Genomic DNA, 18,094 nt, shown 5'->3' with positions numbered 1-18,094 from the left:
GTGCTCTGGCACGACCACAAAATTGAACCCTTTCTTTAAAATGCTAGCTTCTGCAGGTGTCAAGTTGTGATCCAAAAAGTTGAAAAGTTATCAGGTAGGGTAGCTCTCGATTTTAAAATCTTCTCATATAAAGCATTAAATTTCTTGATATGCCTGCTTTTGGTGCTAAGATAAGTAGTTTTATTGTATGTACCATTGATCATATTATCTAGACGGGACCATAGGTGAGCATCTATGCTGTTAGATAGTGTAGTGTAAATCAAGACTCAATGAATCAATTTTGTTCAGAGCATACCTCGTGAATTGTATTCTCTCACGTAACATAGCTAATGATGCTTTTTGATAGATCTGTTTAGCTTTTGTAGAATGAAAACGTTTTTTGAAAAGTAAAAACTTCGGAATTATATTATTGTTCCTGCATTTTTTAGAAGCATAAGTTGATTCAGAAGTTTATTTGGCTTTCTTGCATTTAAGTTGTTCTAATTTACAGTCCTTTTGTTTGACTTCCCATCAAGTCTGTTCATGATAAGTATGTTCTTTTTAACTACAAAACTAATGTAATTAAAATAACTAAACACTGGGTTTAAAATAACTAAACACTGGGTTCATAAAGACTTATTTGTCATCAAAACATCTTGTTAATCTTCTTAAGGAGCATTAGACATACGGATGCCTATATCAAAAATACACAACACTTTGAAGAGAATCTAGATGAAATTTCTATCTCATGAACAGACATTCAAGCTAGTCTGGATACTGTATCGTTTTTTTTATGGATGAAGTTATGGGACTTATAATATGTTCCCACAAGACATCTCTCAATTCTATAAATGCTGTCTCAACTCCAATTTTTTTGGACGGAATGGAAAAAACAACTTTCAGGCCTTGCAATGGGAAGCTCTCTATCTCCTGCCTGTGTAGACTTATTCATTGAAAAGTTCGAAAAAGATGTCTTGTTAAGAAATCTGTTACACTCACCCGAGGACCACAACTCTTTCAACAAACATCCAGGAGTTTACAATATTCCATGTTCTTGTGGCATTAATTACATAGGACAAACTTTGAGAAGTTTAGAAATAAGACAAAAGGAGCATATTGGAGACATCAATAACAACAGAGGGCAATTCAAGGCTTGGCATTCCATTTCTCCCATACTCACCACAACATTGAATGGGATAAGAGCTCCATGCCATATAGAAGACTACAGCATCCTGCAACATCAAAGAGGCTACAGTGGTAAACCACTCACAAGGTACTCTAAATAGAAACCAAGGGATGATTTTATGTGACATTTGGAAATCGCTCATTAGATCTCTAAACACAGAGTTAAATTTCTCTGCTAACTATCGGATGCACTTGCTGACCATGTGCCAACATCCACACTCCATGTGTTTCTGTTGTACTTGGGTAATGGTTCCTACACATTCGGTATTTTTAGTAATGTACTGATTCATAATTAACGCTTGTTGTGTTATATATTTATATCTATATGTTCAGCCAAACCCAGACGAAGCCACTAGGTTATGTGGCGAAACTAGTAGGTGACTAGTAGTATTAAATCTTTACGGCCAATAAACCTAATGTTTAGTTATTTTAATTAATTAGTTTTGTGATGAAAATAACATACTTATCATTTGTACATGTTTCCTTTTCTATGGGAAATCCATTACACATCAATTTTGAGTCTATGTTCTTTGGTATTACGATGGAACCAAAATGGATAACCCCGGTGGTTTCTATTTCTCCCCGTCTTTTCTCTGATTAACTGTCTCCTCTCCTGATACAAAACCTACTGATCTTCAATCCCATTTTGCTAATAACCTTAACCACCGTAAAAGTCTTGATTCTAAAACAAGTGTGCCAATTCAGTCCAAGATAAAACTTCAGCATATCTCAAGTGGCTGAAGTCAAAAATCCTAGCTTCACACTCAGTCAACACTGCATTCTGCAAATCTGTTTTAAAAAAAAAAAAACCATCAATCAATTCATATCAGATGCTGGAAAGACCAAATGCAGAAAATTTGTCTCCTGTTCAGGTCCAACTTCCACCCTTCCACCTTTCAAGATGGCAGTCCTGTAACATCAACCAAATAAGGCTGGTGCCCTGAATGTTCTCTCCTCCAGCTGTTGTAGTGATAAGTCAGCTCCCACTAAATCCAGAACAGCAATGCAGAAGAATCTGCCCAAGTTTAGGAAATATCAGCAAGACTTCTGAACCAACTAGTGTCTGCCTTCTAACGATGCTAAAATTTGTGCTCAAGAATAAACATCCATTTTGTATTGCCGGTACAAGCTGTCGTACTTGTATTGCATCTAATCAAGATCACGAAAACAAGCCTAATATTCCTCTATTCTCCCCCGTCACCCCAAAAAAAAATGAGATAAGTCAGTTATAGCAGTGAATATCTCCTGTTCAGGAGCGAATTAAGCTGGGGCCCCTGGCAGTAAAATTTACAGAACCCTAAAATTTTTTTCTATATTTGGAAAATGTTGAAGACATTTCTCTTGAGGTCTGATATACTTGTGTGTCAGTACTGAATTTGTTTTTATCTTCTTTTAAAAATAGTAGAAACTGTTCCAATTCATCATCAAAACATAACAATAGTCATGTTATTCTTATAGGTCTCTTTCAATTTTTCTACATAACTCAGGGTCTCTGGTGGCTGCCAGGTCCAACACCTGCTTGATCTGTCTCTGCTGCTGCTGTTGGATGATATACCTTTAAAAATTATTACTCAGTAACTATTATACTTGCTTCTGTTATCTCTTTACCATCAGCACTTGTTCAAGTCATCCTTACTTTTACTGACCATACAGCAAAAGAACTCTTTGGGATTTCTTTTGGCCTCATCAGCTAGCTTCCTCTCATAATTAGCTTTGGCCTTCCTTACCATACAGGTCATCCTTCTTATCTGTGCTTTGTACTGTTCATTGGGTTATTGATCACTTTTTCTTTATATTCCATCAACAATTTTCTGCAACTCCTGCTTAATCATGCTATTCATCTATCTACCTGATTTATCCTCCTAACTCTGGGTATAGTCTAGTGCTGCTTTCTTCAAACACTCAGATCCCATGTTGTTTCAATCCCCCCCTCCAAATTCTTGTGCCATGACACAGGTTTAAGGTACCTTTTCAGTTTGTCGTAATCACTCACTCACTCACACACCTTCTTAATATAAAATTCTGCATGTCTGGCAATCTCCAAGGCCAAGGCCATATGATTACCATCTCCAAGCAGAGGCTGTGTGGCTACCTTGGTTTGCTATGATGAAATCTTGTAATCTCACACTTTGCATCTCCTACATAACATATTTAAATGCCATTAGGGATCCCATCTCTTTCATTCTCTCTCACACACAGATTTGCTCAAATTAACCTTCTCAGAGATGTTCTGTTTCTATCTTTTTTATCATTCCTCCACTCTCCTTAAGCATGTAAAAAGGTCAATATCTACAGTTTAGTTCAAACTTATCACAGCAACTTCTCATCTTCTTTCATTCAGTTTCACTCTGTTTTTTGGAATGGCTTCCCCACAGTATTTTCTCCATGACTTATGACTTCTATTTATTCAAAAAAGAGATCCAGGATGTGACTGAAGATTCACTTTTTCCATTTTCACATGGAACTCTTTCTCAAAAACAATGATGCAGCAAGTGACAAGTAAGAGTGAACGACAGAATATTTTCCATGCCTTACATGTGATTCAAACCCCTAGACTGTGCAGGAACCAAGGAGTGGTTTTCCTCAATAATGCAAATGAAAGCGAAGTCTGGTTTCTTCAAAGTCATTCACAAAAGGAAGTGCATTACTTGTAGCTGTAAATTTGTGTGTACTTTTAACAGTTTATACACAAACTTTTTTTTTTCCTTACTCATTGTAAATATAGTATACAACTTTTTTCTTATAATTGACCTTTCTTTTTTCTATTTTTTAAAAAAATTTTTTATAACTGAATGACAGTCTGAAAAGCTTAAGTTTTGATATGATTGCTACAAAGAAACCTAACATGGATATATATATTTAAAAAAAAAGCATTTTTAAATTCAATGTATATTAAATTTCTGTTCTGATCCTAGTTAGAAAATCATTGATAATAAGGTATTTAATTACCTTAAGTAAGAAATAACTGCTGGCAATAATTCTACAAAATTTCCATCAAATTCCAAAGGCTATCTACAAATAGCTACAAATATCTACAGTTCATCATTGTACAAAGTGAAAAGTTGTGAATTTCCTTCAGAATAGCACTAATGCTATGTGGTAATTTGGTTAGGATATCAGATTTGTTTGTTACAGTGATAGCTGACTTACATTCTGTGGTAAAATATCATGTAGTAATAATAACATGAAAATATGATACTATTATCACATAATGCAGAAAGAGCAGTGCCATCCTTAAGCATAAGCAAAGCTCAATTTAATTATATTATTTATAAATAATATTTATAATATATTTAAATTTAAAAGCATTCATAAAAATAATATAAAATCAAATGTCAGTTAAAATAAGTTTAAACTTTTAGATTACATATAATATCACTTAAATACTTCTTAAATATAATGTAATTATTCTCTAAAGTATAAACTTTTTCATTAAAAAGTGCTATAAATGATCTTACATACTGCTGATACAAATGTATTTCCAGTTTCTGAAGGACACAAATCAATGGCCATCACATCACCAGTATGACCATGAAAACTTTGTAATAGCTGAGCACACTCAACATCCCAAAGGGCACATGTACTGTCCCCACTGCCAGTAAGAATCTATACAAAAATAAACTATGTTAGTAATTTGATGTTGTATTTGATTTGATATTAGTAACATTTTAGTAATTTGATTTCTATAATGTAAATTCCTGGGGATGAAGAAATGCATTGCAAATTACCCTGATTAGTCAGCCACAAATATTACTAAAGTAATATTTGTGGCTGACTAATCAGGGTAATTTGCATTTAAGTCAGCCACAAATATTACTTTAGTAATATTTGTGGCTGACTTAAATTATCCTACCATTGATTGAATAGCAGAAAAAAGTCTTAATAAGAATGAAGGAGAATTTATTGAGCTGTTCTGAGACAACTTTCTCGAGCAGCATTTGAAAGAAGTAACTCAAGCCTGAAGAGTATTAGATAAGTGTCAGAAGGGTCTCACTAAAGGCTGTGACTGTTTTGCCACCAGATATTGACACTGTTCATGCCCTACTGACCTGGGAAGTAGTTAAGTATAATTGATGTTCCAATTAGAACAGGTTACATGCTGAACTACAAAACTGGAAAGTATGACAAACTACTCAGAAAAATACTATATTTAGTTTCATAGTATCAATTAATGAAGTAAAGGATATCAACAGTGCATGGGAAGCTCTGAAAAGATGCTTAAATAATGCAGTATCTGAATGTGTCCCTAGATTTTGAAGAACAAATAGGGTGGTAGTAAAATGGATGTTATTAAGCAAGAGATCCATAAGAAGATGTGGAAAGAATATTGTGAGAATAAAAGTGAGGAGAGTTATGAAATATATAAAGCACAAATCAAAAACGTTATGAGAAATTGTACAGAAACATACATTGGAATATGAAAAGAAATTGGCCGTTCAGGCTAAAGGAACCCTAAAGAATTTTATCATTATGCTGCAAGTAAAAGAAAGAAATGTGGAAAAATAATTACTGAATGCAGATGGTACCACTGCATGAGAAGCAAATGCAACTATTAATGAGTGCTCACCTCATTAAGATCTATATAATAATCAGCACATATGCTAAAGGAATGCCCAACCCAACTGGTCACGCTCTTGACCTATTTGTATAACTTGTGTCTCAGCTCAGGGAAGATCCCACAAAAATGGAAAGAATGTATGATAATCCCAATGCACAAGGATGGTGAAAAGACTGATGTGTAACTATCAACCTATCAGTATCTCTGGAGGGATGGCGAAGATTTTAAAAAAGTTAGAAAGAACTTGCATAGAGAAATGGGTGAACATTTAAACAAGGTATACCATATTTTCCGGTGTATAAGACGCACCCAAGAAATTTAATACAATTTTCTGGAAAAAAACCTAAAAAAAACTTTTCCTGTAGGCAGAGGTCCAAAATGTCTTTCAGCTTCCCTATTCCTGCATTCTTCCGCATACTTTACAACCTGCAATTTGTAACTTGAAGTATATGAATGTCGCCTGTTTTTTTCCATCACTAACATCTACGGGGAAATATCAAACTGAACACAAAATATCTCAACACGTCAACTCAATACTGATAAACATCGGTAACTGATTACTCAGATAAGATATTATGAAACTTGAATAGGGACTCGCCGTTCTTAGCCAATGACGTGCTAGAAGTCACGTGAAGGTCACGCATCAATTTGATTGCACCGTTAACCACCTACAAAGATCTTGGAACATAAAAGGGAGTGCTATATATAAGACTCATTTTTAAGATGAATTTTTAAGGTAAAAAAGTGAGTCTTATATACCGGAAAATACGGTACTTTAAATTGTTCATATTTGGTCTAATGTATTAAAACTAAGAACTTTTATTGTTAAAAGACCATAAGATTTAAAATACAAAGAAACTTGGCTAGTGAAACTTGTTGGCTCTTTGTATTTTTAATCATTAAATCTTATGGTCTTTTAACAATAAAAGTTCTTAGTTTCAAGGTATACTTTGTAAAAAAAAAAACAGCATGGGGCTACTAAATGGAGGTCATGTTTGAGCTCCATTTGGGGGGGGGGGGGGTGATCTGCTGCCAGATTTAAGGTATACATTAATGATATCGGAAGTTCTTCACAGATGCTCACTTGTCGGCTGGTATATTAGCCAACAATTAAACATCTCCCATTTGCATTATAATGCAAAGATAGATAAGCCAATCAGGAATGCTACTGCTACACAGCATTTACAGAGTTATTTGAAAAGGCTTGAAGTGTGGGCAAATGATAAATACTATTAGTTCAATGTTAGTAAGTGTAATGTTATGTATTTTGGCTTGATGAAATATCCAAGGACATATTATACTGGTATTATGCTTGGAGAAACTGACAAGGCTAGGAATCTTGGAGTTATGATGAACAGGAATTTGAAGTTCAAAGGTCACATATCAAATACTGCAAATACAATTCAGAGGATAATTGCAATGCTGAAATGAATATTCACAGGTAAGAATAAGGAAGTTTATTTTGCCTCTTACAAGGCAAAATGGGGGGGGGGGGGGTAATCTGTCCGATTTAAGGTATACATTAATGATATTGGAAGTTCTTGATAGATGCTCACTTGTCGGCCTGGTCCTTCACATAGGGAAGGAAATGAAGATGTGATTGTCGAGGAAGATTTGGGTGATTATTCTCCTGTTTTATAGTGGCAGTAATGCACAGTACAGTTTTATAATAAGGTTTAAAAATTTTAAATGACAGTATACTTATTATGGTTAAGTCCCTAACCCCTATAACTCTGTTGATTTAATGTATCGACTTAAGTCCTCATATATATATATATATTTATCCAACACGCAAGAGGTACAAGAAGAACCTATAGCACATCAGTACCCTGCGTGAGGTGCAGATAAGGATTGAGAAAAAAATAAACCTATTAACCTTCTTAAAGAACTGTAGGTTGAAACTGTTGGGAAACACATCATGAGGAAGGCTGTTCCAGAGGACAGATGTAGATAGAATAAATTAGAAAGAGAAGCAGGCTTGATTTGTATGCAGTTGTACTGTAAATGAATGTTAGACAGCTGCTGCTCTTGTTTTAACAGGCCTAACACCAAATAGAGGAATGATGTTGAGCTATTAACTGGATCAGCAACCATGGAACCTGTAGAAGGGACACAGAGCTGAAACACTGCATCTGTGAGATAGAGGCTGAAGTGAGCCTGTGAGTGAAGGATCATCTATGAGCTAAATTGCTCTCCTCTGGATAGCATCAAGAATTTTTAAGGAGGTTTTAGGTGCACCACCCCAAATGTGTGAACAGTATTCTAAGGATGGGCAGATTTGGGATATGTATAGGGCTAGTAGCTGGGTAGATGTAAAATAGCTTCTTGAGCAGAAGAGAATGTCTAGTTTTTAAAAGCAGAGGAAACTGTTGAAGTTGAAAGTAAATATTAGTCCAAGGAGAGATAGTTCATCCTGTGTGGTGATATTTGTATTACTGAAGATGAGCTGAGATCCCTTTTGCAATAGAAAAGGCAGAACTGTATTTTGGTGGCACTGAAGGTCACTAGGTTATCCATGCCCCACTGAGGGATGGTATGGAGATCAGTATTGAAGGCACTGGTTGCAGGTGATCTTGATGTAAGGGATGTCTGGGAACTACATGTTTTGTCCAAGGAGTGGGATGAATGAAAAGTGCTATCGTCAGTAATGCAATGAATAGGATTTGTAGTGATTAAGAGTAGGTCATTCATGTATAAGAGAAACGGTAGGTGTGAGAACGAAACCCTGAAGCACTCCTGCATCGATGACAAAGCTCGGTGATATCAATATAACAAAATGCAGATTACGAGAACAGATTGAGAGTATATCAGATTGAAGACACTGGTAGATAGGAGAAAGATGGATGATATGAGAGAAGTCTATAAACTTTTGAGAGGGTCTAACAGTACACTGAATGATGAAATTTTTCATTATATGGAAAGTGGGGAGAGGACAAGATGGCATCCATAGAAGTTATGTATGTGCATGGGTAAGAAAGTGGGAGCACTAATTTTTTTTCTTGAACAGAACAGAGAGTGAGTGGAACAGGTAGACATGTTGCTGTTCTCAACTCCCCTCCACAAAATCCTGAAGGACTTAAGAGAGCTGTTTTATAAACAGTATGAAACATCGTTGTGAATACTGTACTGCTCTGAGGGGTGACCACATTCCTTATTGAGGCACTTAGACAATCCCATTTTGACTTCATGTTTTTGACCATTATCCTCATGTACCCATTTGTTACTGAATTAAACTATTTAACTATAATTTTTGTGGATGTTTCTTTCACATCCCACACATCGTATCATACTGATTTTCACCAAAGTGCATAAAAAGTCAACATAGTTTTTGAGTTAGTGATTTTTCTCTTTGTTTCTTAATTTATGGAAACAATATATGCGAATGAAAAGTACCTGTACACTATTTTAAGGTACACAAGACTTAATAACATACTTGCAGTTCTTCCTTCAAGAATCTAGACTTAAGTCTGTCATCGATTATCTTACTCTGCATTCCTGACATGAGGTGTAATTAATAAAGTATACTTGGCATCATGACATTAACTGATATACATGTCAAGATATAAGGACAGATTGTAGATTATTAGATTTGGATTATTTTGGTAACCAGATAATACTGAGCAAGGGAAGTCAAATCTCAAATTCAAGGATAAATTACATGAATAAAGTCAACTTTTGCTATAGAAAACATGTAAAAAAAAAAAATTGTTTCTTATAGCAAAAGATTTGGTGTACTAAATTTGTTTTATAAAAGCATCGATGTTACAGATCTGTGGTTGAAACTTTCCAGTAGTTTGCTACAAAGGATGTTTAATTATAGTGAGATGGCCATATAATACTGATTATTCCCTAAACTGATTATTTATGGTAAGAGAAGTATTGTCAAGAATCAGAGATGCAGATGTTTTACAGAACACACTTTATCTCTTTTACATTTTTGTTGCATCAAAACTAAAATATTGTATACAACTTAAGCCAATGTAGGTAGGGAAGCAGAAGTGAGTCAGTCCAAAACACAGAATGATGAACTGGCAGAAAACAACAATTAGTATCGCTTATATTGGAATTTTCTCAAGTAAAACAAGAAACTTATTTAGAAGAATGAATCTTAGCTTAATGATTTGGAAAGAACTGTTGCAGAGAAACAGTGATTGGGAAAATTTTTCCACACACACACAAACTCTAGAGAAAGACGTATGTCAAAGAAATTAAATTACAATGCATAATATGTTTGATTAGGAACAATGAAAACTGAAACAACTAATCAGAACTTTCCAATGGTATTACATAACAGACAGGTTCCAAGCTTGCAACACGCCGACAAGCACATCTAAATTAATAACAGCGATTAACAAAAGTTCAAAGACACTTGCCCCAATCGTACATGCATGCTTGACCAGACCTAACATTTGCCCAGAGGGAACAAGGATGCCAGCTTCGAAGACAACTTGAACAAAAATGCCAAAATGGACCAACAGTTGGATCATCAACTACAAACAAACTAAATTAGTGCAAAAATCAAGTGATGCCACTAGCAGCCACCATGGAGACCAGTATGCAGGTACTTTCATGTGCAAGACCCTTGCTGTCAAACATATGTCACTTCACCAACTGTGGCCTAAACTCCAACCTTAATAGTGTCCACTACCAATCTTCAGTTTACCAAACCCCATCTACTCTTTCTGGCAGAAATTCAAATCTCACTTCCCCCAGCACTATTCATCTCAACCTTCCAAACTACACACTCTTTAACTCATTTCAACCCAAGGGTCGTGCATCTGTGCATACATCTGCTCCAACATATCTTTCCAGAGAGCACCCAACCTTGACCATCCTTGGTTGAAAATATCCCTTCTCCACTCAGTCAAATTCATTTGCTGTCTCTATCGCTCCCTTAATGCAACCAATCACTCTGAGATCTTTAATTTCCTCTCCTTAAAAATTGATTTTCTCCAGTCCCACTTTCCCAACAGTGAAATTATCCTCCTAGGAGATTTTAATGTCCACAACACCAACTGGCTCTCCTCTTCCAGCTGTAGAGTTCTTGCATGCAGAGATGCTGAAACACTTGCCTTCATTAACAACCTTACACAACTTGTTCAGATGCCAACCAGAATATCTGATAACCCGAATTACTCCCCAAAAACACCCTAGATTTCTTCCTCACCAACAACCCTTCAAATACACAGTGAATGTAGTGGGGCCCCCTAGGTAATTCTGATCACCAATGCTTACACATCCATTCCCACACAAGAATAGTTTGACATTATAAGCGTGTCAAGTGGGACAGCCTCTGCAACTTCTATGCCTCATTCCCATGGGTGGACGATTGCTTCCGACCTTCCAACCCAAACATATGCACCAAACTTATCACCAAAGTAATCCTCATTGGCATAGAAACATAGATCCCCAGAGTATTCTGACCTGCTATTATGCCTCTCCTGGCATAAACACATCACAAACATTGCATCCTCAGCTTCTAAAAAAAACTACAATTTCTCTTTCACTCAAGGCATTACTTCACTCCTGAACAGGTGCTAACCTTATACAAATTGCAAATCTGTCCAGCTATAGAATACTGCTCTCCCATTTGGAGTGGCTCCTAAAAGCTCCCTCAAAATGTTTGACTCAATACAGAGGATAGCAATTAGATTGATAAATGACCCATCTCTTAACAAATCACTCATCCCACTTTCACACAGTTTGGTTTCCACAATATGTGTATTCTATAAATATTTCCATGGAAACGTTGATCTGAAATAACTTAGTACTAAGCTCGTTGGAACACGTGCATCTGCTGCTCAGCATCCCTTCACAGTGCATCTTGAAACCCACAGAACAAGTTTCTTTTCCTCCTCCTCCATCCCTGAAACTGCTGTACTGTGTAACAGTTTTTCCCTCTGTTGTGTTCCCCGAAGAATACAATATAGTAATCCCCCAATTAATGCTTAGAGGCTGACCCTGATGAAGAGAGAAGTAGTAAAATTTGCAGAAGTAGTAGAAGAGGCAATAGGGCCATACTGTCAGTTGTATGAAAAAAAAAAAAAAAAAATGCCTCCCAAACTACGTTAGCTCAATTCTTTGTTAAGAAGTAGAATAATAAATTTATATTCTGAATATGTTTTATTATCTTTCAGCTTCATGGTTTTCCTTTAACTAGACCCTGAGACATACCCTAATTCTTTTATATAAAAAATTAAGGGTCAAAAAAGAAATCCGAGGAACGAATTATACATTTTCCCATAGGTTATTATATTTGATTAGTGTGATTTTGATTAATGCTCCTGTTTTAAAGAACGCATTAGGCACACTAATCGAGGGACTGCTGTATAGACATTTAAATGAAATGTAGACAAGTTCCTCCTTTCCCAACCCATACATGGTAATAATGTACTATAGGTTGATTAATCAACCTCTCGTGTATGGACTCAACATAAAAAATATAAAAAAATTAATAAAAAGAAATTTTAATTAACAACTGAACAAAAACCTAGAAACAAGTTATTAAATATAACTTGATTAGAACTAAAAATTATTCCACCATTTCAATATACAGTGGAACATCTGTTGTCAAATGCCTCTGTTCTCGAACAATTCGGTTCCTAAACATATTTTCTGAACAAAAAACACTTCGGTTTCTAAACAGAATTTCGGTTCCCGAACAGGCAAACAGCAACCACATGCTCCATGTGCTGAGCTGTAAGACAAGAAAGCATCAGTTATGTGGCAGCTTTCATTCAGTGCAGACACCTGCTCGAATTTGCAGTGCGTTTTCTTGATTTTCTTTGTGTTTGTTGTTTTGTTTCATAAATTATTATTAATTAAGCCACCATTGGCCGCAGAATAATGAGAGCAGCAGCAAAGCAAAAAATAAAAATTGTTAGAACCACGATAGAGATGAAAAAAGAAATCGTATCCAAACATGAAAATGGCATTTGTGTCTCGAATCTTGCTATGCAGTTTGGTATGGCAAAATCAACAATATGTATAATACTCAATAATAAAGAGGCGATCAAGAGAGCTGATGTTGCAAGAGGAGTGAAAGTTCTTACTAAACAAAGATCGCAGACGATTGAAGTGGAAAAATTGTTGCTGATTTGGATAAACGAGAAACAGTTAGCTGGGGATAGTGTTTCTGAGGTTATAATTTGTGAAAAGGCGAGGCAATTACATGATGACCTGTTAAAGAAAAACCCTGGTACAAGTGCTGATACCAATGTGTTCAAAGCTAGTAGAGAGTGGTTCGAGAAATTAAAGAGGAGAAGCGGCATACATAGTGTAGTTAGGCATGGGGAGGCTGCGAGTTCAAACCGAGAAGCTGCTGAGAAATATGTGAAAGAATTTAGTGACTGTGTAAAGGCTGAGGGTTTTCTTACCCAGCAAGTGTTCAACTGTGATAAAACCGGCCAATTTTGGAAAAAATTGCCAAAGAGGACCTACATCACTCAGGAGGAAAAAGCATCGTCAGGACACAAGCCAATGAAGGACATGCTGACTCTTTTGCTATGTGGAAGCGCAAGTGGGGACTTCAAGGTCACAGCATTGCTTGTGTACGACTCTGAGAATCTGAGGGTGTTTAAGAAAAAATAACGTGATGAAAAGTAAATTGTCTGTTATGTGGAGAGCTAATAGCAGAGCTTGGGTAACCAGGCAATTGTTTATTCAGTGGATCCATGAAGTATTTTCCCCAAGTGTGAGAAAATACCTTCAAGAAAAAAATTTGCCAATTAGATGCCTTCTTGTGATGGATAATGTTCCTACTCACCCTCCAGGCTCGGAGGACGACCAGAATCCTCCACTAAGAGGAGTCTGAAAACGGACTCCTCTTAGTGGAGGAGTTTGATTTTATCACAGTGAAGTTCCTGCCACCTAACACAACTTCTCTAATTCAGCCCATGGACCAGCAGGTCATTTTGAACTTTAAGAAACTCTACACCAAAGCACTGCTTCAAAGGTGTTTTGAAGTGACACAGAATTAACACTCAGAGAATTCTGGAAAAATCTTCAATATCCTCCATTGCTTAAGTATCCTTGACAAAGCCTGGGTGCAAGTGACTTACAGGATGATGAACTCTGCCTGGAGGAAATTGTGGCCAGACTGTGTAACAGACAGAGCCATTGAGGCTGAGCCTCTTATCGATGATATTGTGTCTCGGGGCAAAAGCATGGGCTCGTAAGTTGACAATGCTGATATGGAGGAGTTAGTAGAGGATCACAGGAATGAGCTCACCACGGAAGAACTGGAACACCTTCAGAAGGAGCAGCAAAAGATGGAGGTGGAGGAAATGTCTTCAGACACAGAGGAAGGGATTGAGGATGTTCCTAGTTCTTTGATCAAAGAAGTGTGCGCGAAATGGGGTGAGGTGCAAAGTTTTGTGGCAAGATATCACCCTCACAAAGCTCTGCATCATAAACCATTTCAATGACAGTGCCATGTCTCACTTCAGAAACATTTTAAAACGCAGGCAAAAACAAATGTCATTGGACAGGTTTTTAGTGAGACAGAGGCCCAGTGTGTCTCAAGCAGAATCAAGTGGTGTAAAGAGACAGAAAAGAGAAAGAGAAAAAAATCCAGAATGACAGCAACCTGATGTTTTTATGGAAGGGGACTCCCCTTACTCACCACCTTCCAGTTCACTTTAACTGTATAGTTAAAGTGAAGTTAAATTTTCGTTTTTATTTTATCTATTTATTGTGTTTATTCTTTTTATGTAAGATTTTATGCATTTTCATTATGTTTGTATACAATCTTATGCATGAAGTACTGTTGTAAAGGTCTAAATAAACAATCATCTGGGGGTTCGGGAACGAATTAATCCATTTTACATTAATTCTTATGGGAAAATGGTTTCAGTTTTCGAACAATTCGGTTTCCGAACAGCCTTCGGGAACAAATTAAGTTCAACAACCGAAGTTCCACTGCAGTTAATATGCCATCTTCTGGGGATAGATTGCAGATATGGTATCACTACTCCACAAAAATAAAATCAAAACTTGCGGTAAGTTTGCACTATTTTCCTCAAGTTTTAATGCGTTCTCTGGATGTATGTGCAGTTGTCCAGATATTTCTTATGATAAGCATTTCCAATACAGTAGAATATGTCAGGAAGTTGCATTTGTTTAAGGTTGGTTTATTCTGAATGGAAAAAGATGATTCACAAAAGAATCCCTCATACTCAAATGAACTTTAATCTCCCCCCCCTCCCCTCCTGGATTGATGAAAAGCCATTTCTTCCATTCTGATTTTCCATTATGCATTTTTTGTGTACCTGTCTTATCTATGCAGATTTTTCAGAAGCTTAAAATAAACTTCATTATTACATTCACAAGGGATGCATATATTCCCAAGAAAGAGAGGATAGAGAATTCATCGTTTGGAAGGCAAATAAACACTGTTTTTAATACTGGCTCAAAAAGTTTCATTTTATATTTCTTATGAGGTTTTTAAGGTTCCCTGTATATAATGGATTGTTGATGATTTACTTAAGTTTTATGGTAGAGGCATACTTGGCTTATATACTAATGACTTTTGGAGTTGTCCTTGGTTATAAAACTGCTTTCTAAGATTTTTCTGTAGTAGGCAAGAGTTCTATGGTCAATTTTTGATATGCCACAGAACTCTATTATAAACAATAACATGCAGAATTTAGGGCCACATGAACTCTATTTTATATAAACAATAACATAAAGACAATAATTTTCATTGTTGTCTTTATTTGATGTGAATTTATTGACAATAAATTCACATAAAATAAAGACAACAATGAAAATTGAAAGACACCCAGAAAATATACAGAGAACACTTAATAAGGAAATAATCAAATAAGTTAATTTTTGGTTTTAATTACCTAGGAAAGTACTTGACTTAAAATTTAAATTATATAGCAATAATAAAACAGACTATAGCATGGTCAACAATGAATAAACTTAATAAAATTAAAAAAAACATGCAGTTGCTTATGTACATAAATGCTAGGAGTATCAGAAACAGGCGGAAGAGTCTGTGGCTTTAGTCGATACATTAGCATCACAAATTATAGGCATTAGTGTTTGGCTATCAAAAGCAGACACACTAAATGGTATCAAGTGTAAAAGAAGCAGTATTTTTAGGAAGGACAGAGAGATAGGAGAGGAGAGAATGGGGTGTGCTACTAATAATATTGGATGACTTGAACCAGTTAGTGTTGAGACCTATGACTGTAAACAGTTTTTCATCTGGCAGCGAGTTTGAAGCCTGGTGTGAGGTGGGGTTAACAAGATCGAATACATAGTGGGGTGTTGTTACAGTGGATCGATGGCTAGTGACAAAGAAATTCATCACCAAATAAAGACGATGGGTGTGAAAAGAGTAATCATAATGGGGACTTTAATTATCCAAACACTGATTGGGTAACACTAAAATCTTGTGAGAATGAAACTGAATTTATTGAGCTGTTGCAAGATAATTACTTGAGCAGCATGTGACAGAAGGAACTCGAGGTTAAAGAGTGTTAGATTTGATCAGTGTCAGAGGAGGAGATTTTAGTTAAAAACATAACTATTCTGCCTCCAGTTGGTGACAGTGACAATGTGGTGCTCACTTGGGAAGAGGCTAAGTTCATGAATATTCCATTCAGAAAAGGTTACATGCTGAACTACAAAGCAGGAAATTATGACCAGCTGAGGAGTATGCTGGGTTCTGTGCCATGATATCAGTTGTGAGATAAGAAGAATATCAAAGAGTGCATGGGCAGTTTTAAAAAATACTTAAATGATGCAATATCAGAATGTATCCCTAGAGTTCTAAGAATAAACAGAGTAGGAGTGAAATGGATGTGTAATCTTATCAAGCAAGAGATTCATAAGAAAAGTTTGATGTGGAAGGAATACCATGTGCATAAAGATGATGTCTCTTATGAAAATTATAAGCAGCAGGCCAGAAGAGTCATGGAACTGGCTTTACAAACTAAAGACAACCTCAAAGAATTCTACTGTTATGCTGCAAAAAAAAATAATGAATACGAAAGAATGATTCTACCGAATGCAGATAATGCAAGGATGACAGATGCAGAAGAGGTTGTTCAATAATTGAATGCCCATTTTGCTAAAAGCTATCAACCTGATGTATGCAACATTGCTCTCACTGGTACCTCTTCACTGGATGAAGAAACTCAGGTGTATGAGGAGGAGTTATTAAAGCTGTTGCACAAACTGAATAATAATTCAGCAACAGGGACTGGTGGATATCAGCAAGAATGCTAAAACAGTATTCAGATGAACTGGCTATTCCTTTAACCAGTTTCTATAATTTCAGTCTCAGAGCAGGGAATATTCCACAGGTGTGGAAAGAATGTATGGTAATCCCATTGCACAAGGATAGTGCTAAGACTGATGTATCCAACTATCGATCTATTAATATCTCTGAAGTGGTGGTGAAGATTTTGAAAAAGTTGGTTAGAGTTTGCATTCAGAAATGTAGACAGAGAATTTATACTTTGCAATGAACAGCATGGGCTTACTAAGGGAAGGTCATGTTTTAGCAACTTCCTCATATTCTACAATAATAATATTACCATTAAGTTAGATAAGGAGAATGTATATATCATGATACTTTGGGATTCTGCTAAAGCTTTTGACAGAATACAGTATGGAATACTTGCATAAATTGGAGAATGTGGGTTTGAATTATACACCCTCTGTCCAAAAAGAAACCGAACTTTTGATAGAAAATAAAACACAGGCCAATTATAATTATTCAAATAATTTATTTCAATCAATATACTCTCCCTCAGCTTCGATACAGTGTTTAGCACAGTCAATTAATTCGTTAAATGAGTTTTTTTTTATATCGGTCTTAGGGATACTGTTGAGGGTTGTGGTTACTGAAGCTTGAATGTTTTCAATGGTGTCATATCGCTTTCCTTTCATCGGCAAATGAAGTCGGGAGAAGAGAAAGAAGTCACAGGGTGCTAAATCAGGTGAATACGGCAAGTGATCCAATACACAAACTTGGTTTTTGAAAACTGTCTCACAATGTTCAAACAATGAAATGGTGCATTATCGTGCAAAAGTGACCAGCTGCTTGCATCACAATATTCATGCCATACGCGACGAATTCTCGCTATCAATCACTTCAAAAATTCAAGATAAAACTCACCATTGACCATTTGGCGGCCAGGTGGAATGAATTCTTTATGGATAATGCCCTTGGAATCTTAGAAACAAATCAGCATTGTCTTTACTTTTAACTTCTCCAAGCAACTTTTTTTCAGATGCCCCTCTTCTGGTGGTCTCCAGTCAGCACTCTGTTTTGGGCTCATACTCAAAACACCACATTTCATTACCAGTAACGATCAATTTCAAGGAAGTTTGAGTCCTTAGAAGCAGTTTAAA

General features: G+C 36.1%; 1 protein-coding gene across 1 annotated transcript in view; it reads right to left on the bottom strand.

The window, feature by feature from the left end:
- Gbeta5 (guanine nucleotide-binding protein subunit beta-5) overlaps positions 1 to 18,094 on the bottom strand; it is a 119,793-nt gene that overhangs the window by 29,546 nt on the left and 72,153 nt on the right. The window contains exon 6 of the mRNA XM_090404447.1: positions 4,627 to 4,770. Within this exon, the coding sequence (XP_090260573.1) occupies positions 4,627 to 4,770 (144 nt within the window). The remainder of the gene's footprint in view (positions 1 to 4,626; positions 4,771 to 18,094) is intronic.

The sequence above is a fragment of the Typopeltis vanoorti genome, chromosome 14 (genome assembly GCF_054136105.1).
Source record: "Typopeltis vanoorti isolate ZY-2024b chromosome 14, IOZ_Tvanoo_1.0, whole genome shotgun sequence".
Classification (NCBI taxonomy): Eukaryota; Metazoa; Arthropoda; class Arachnida; order Uropygi; family Thelyphonidae; genus Typopeltis; species Typopeltis vanoorti.
The sequence above is the reverse complement of the archived record's forward strand: the minus strand, read 5'-3'. Positions and strand labels throughout refer to the sequence as shown.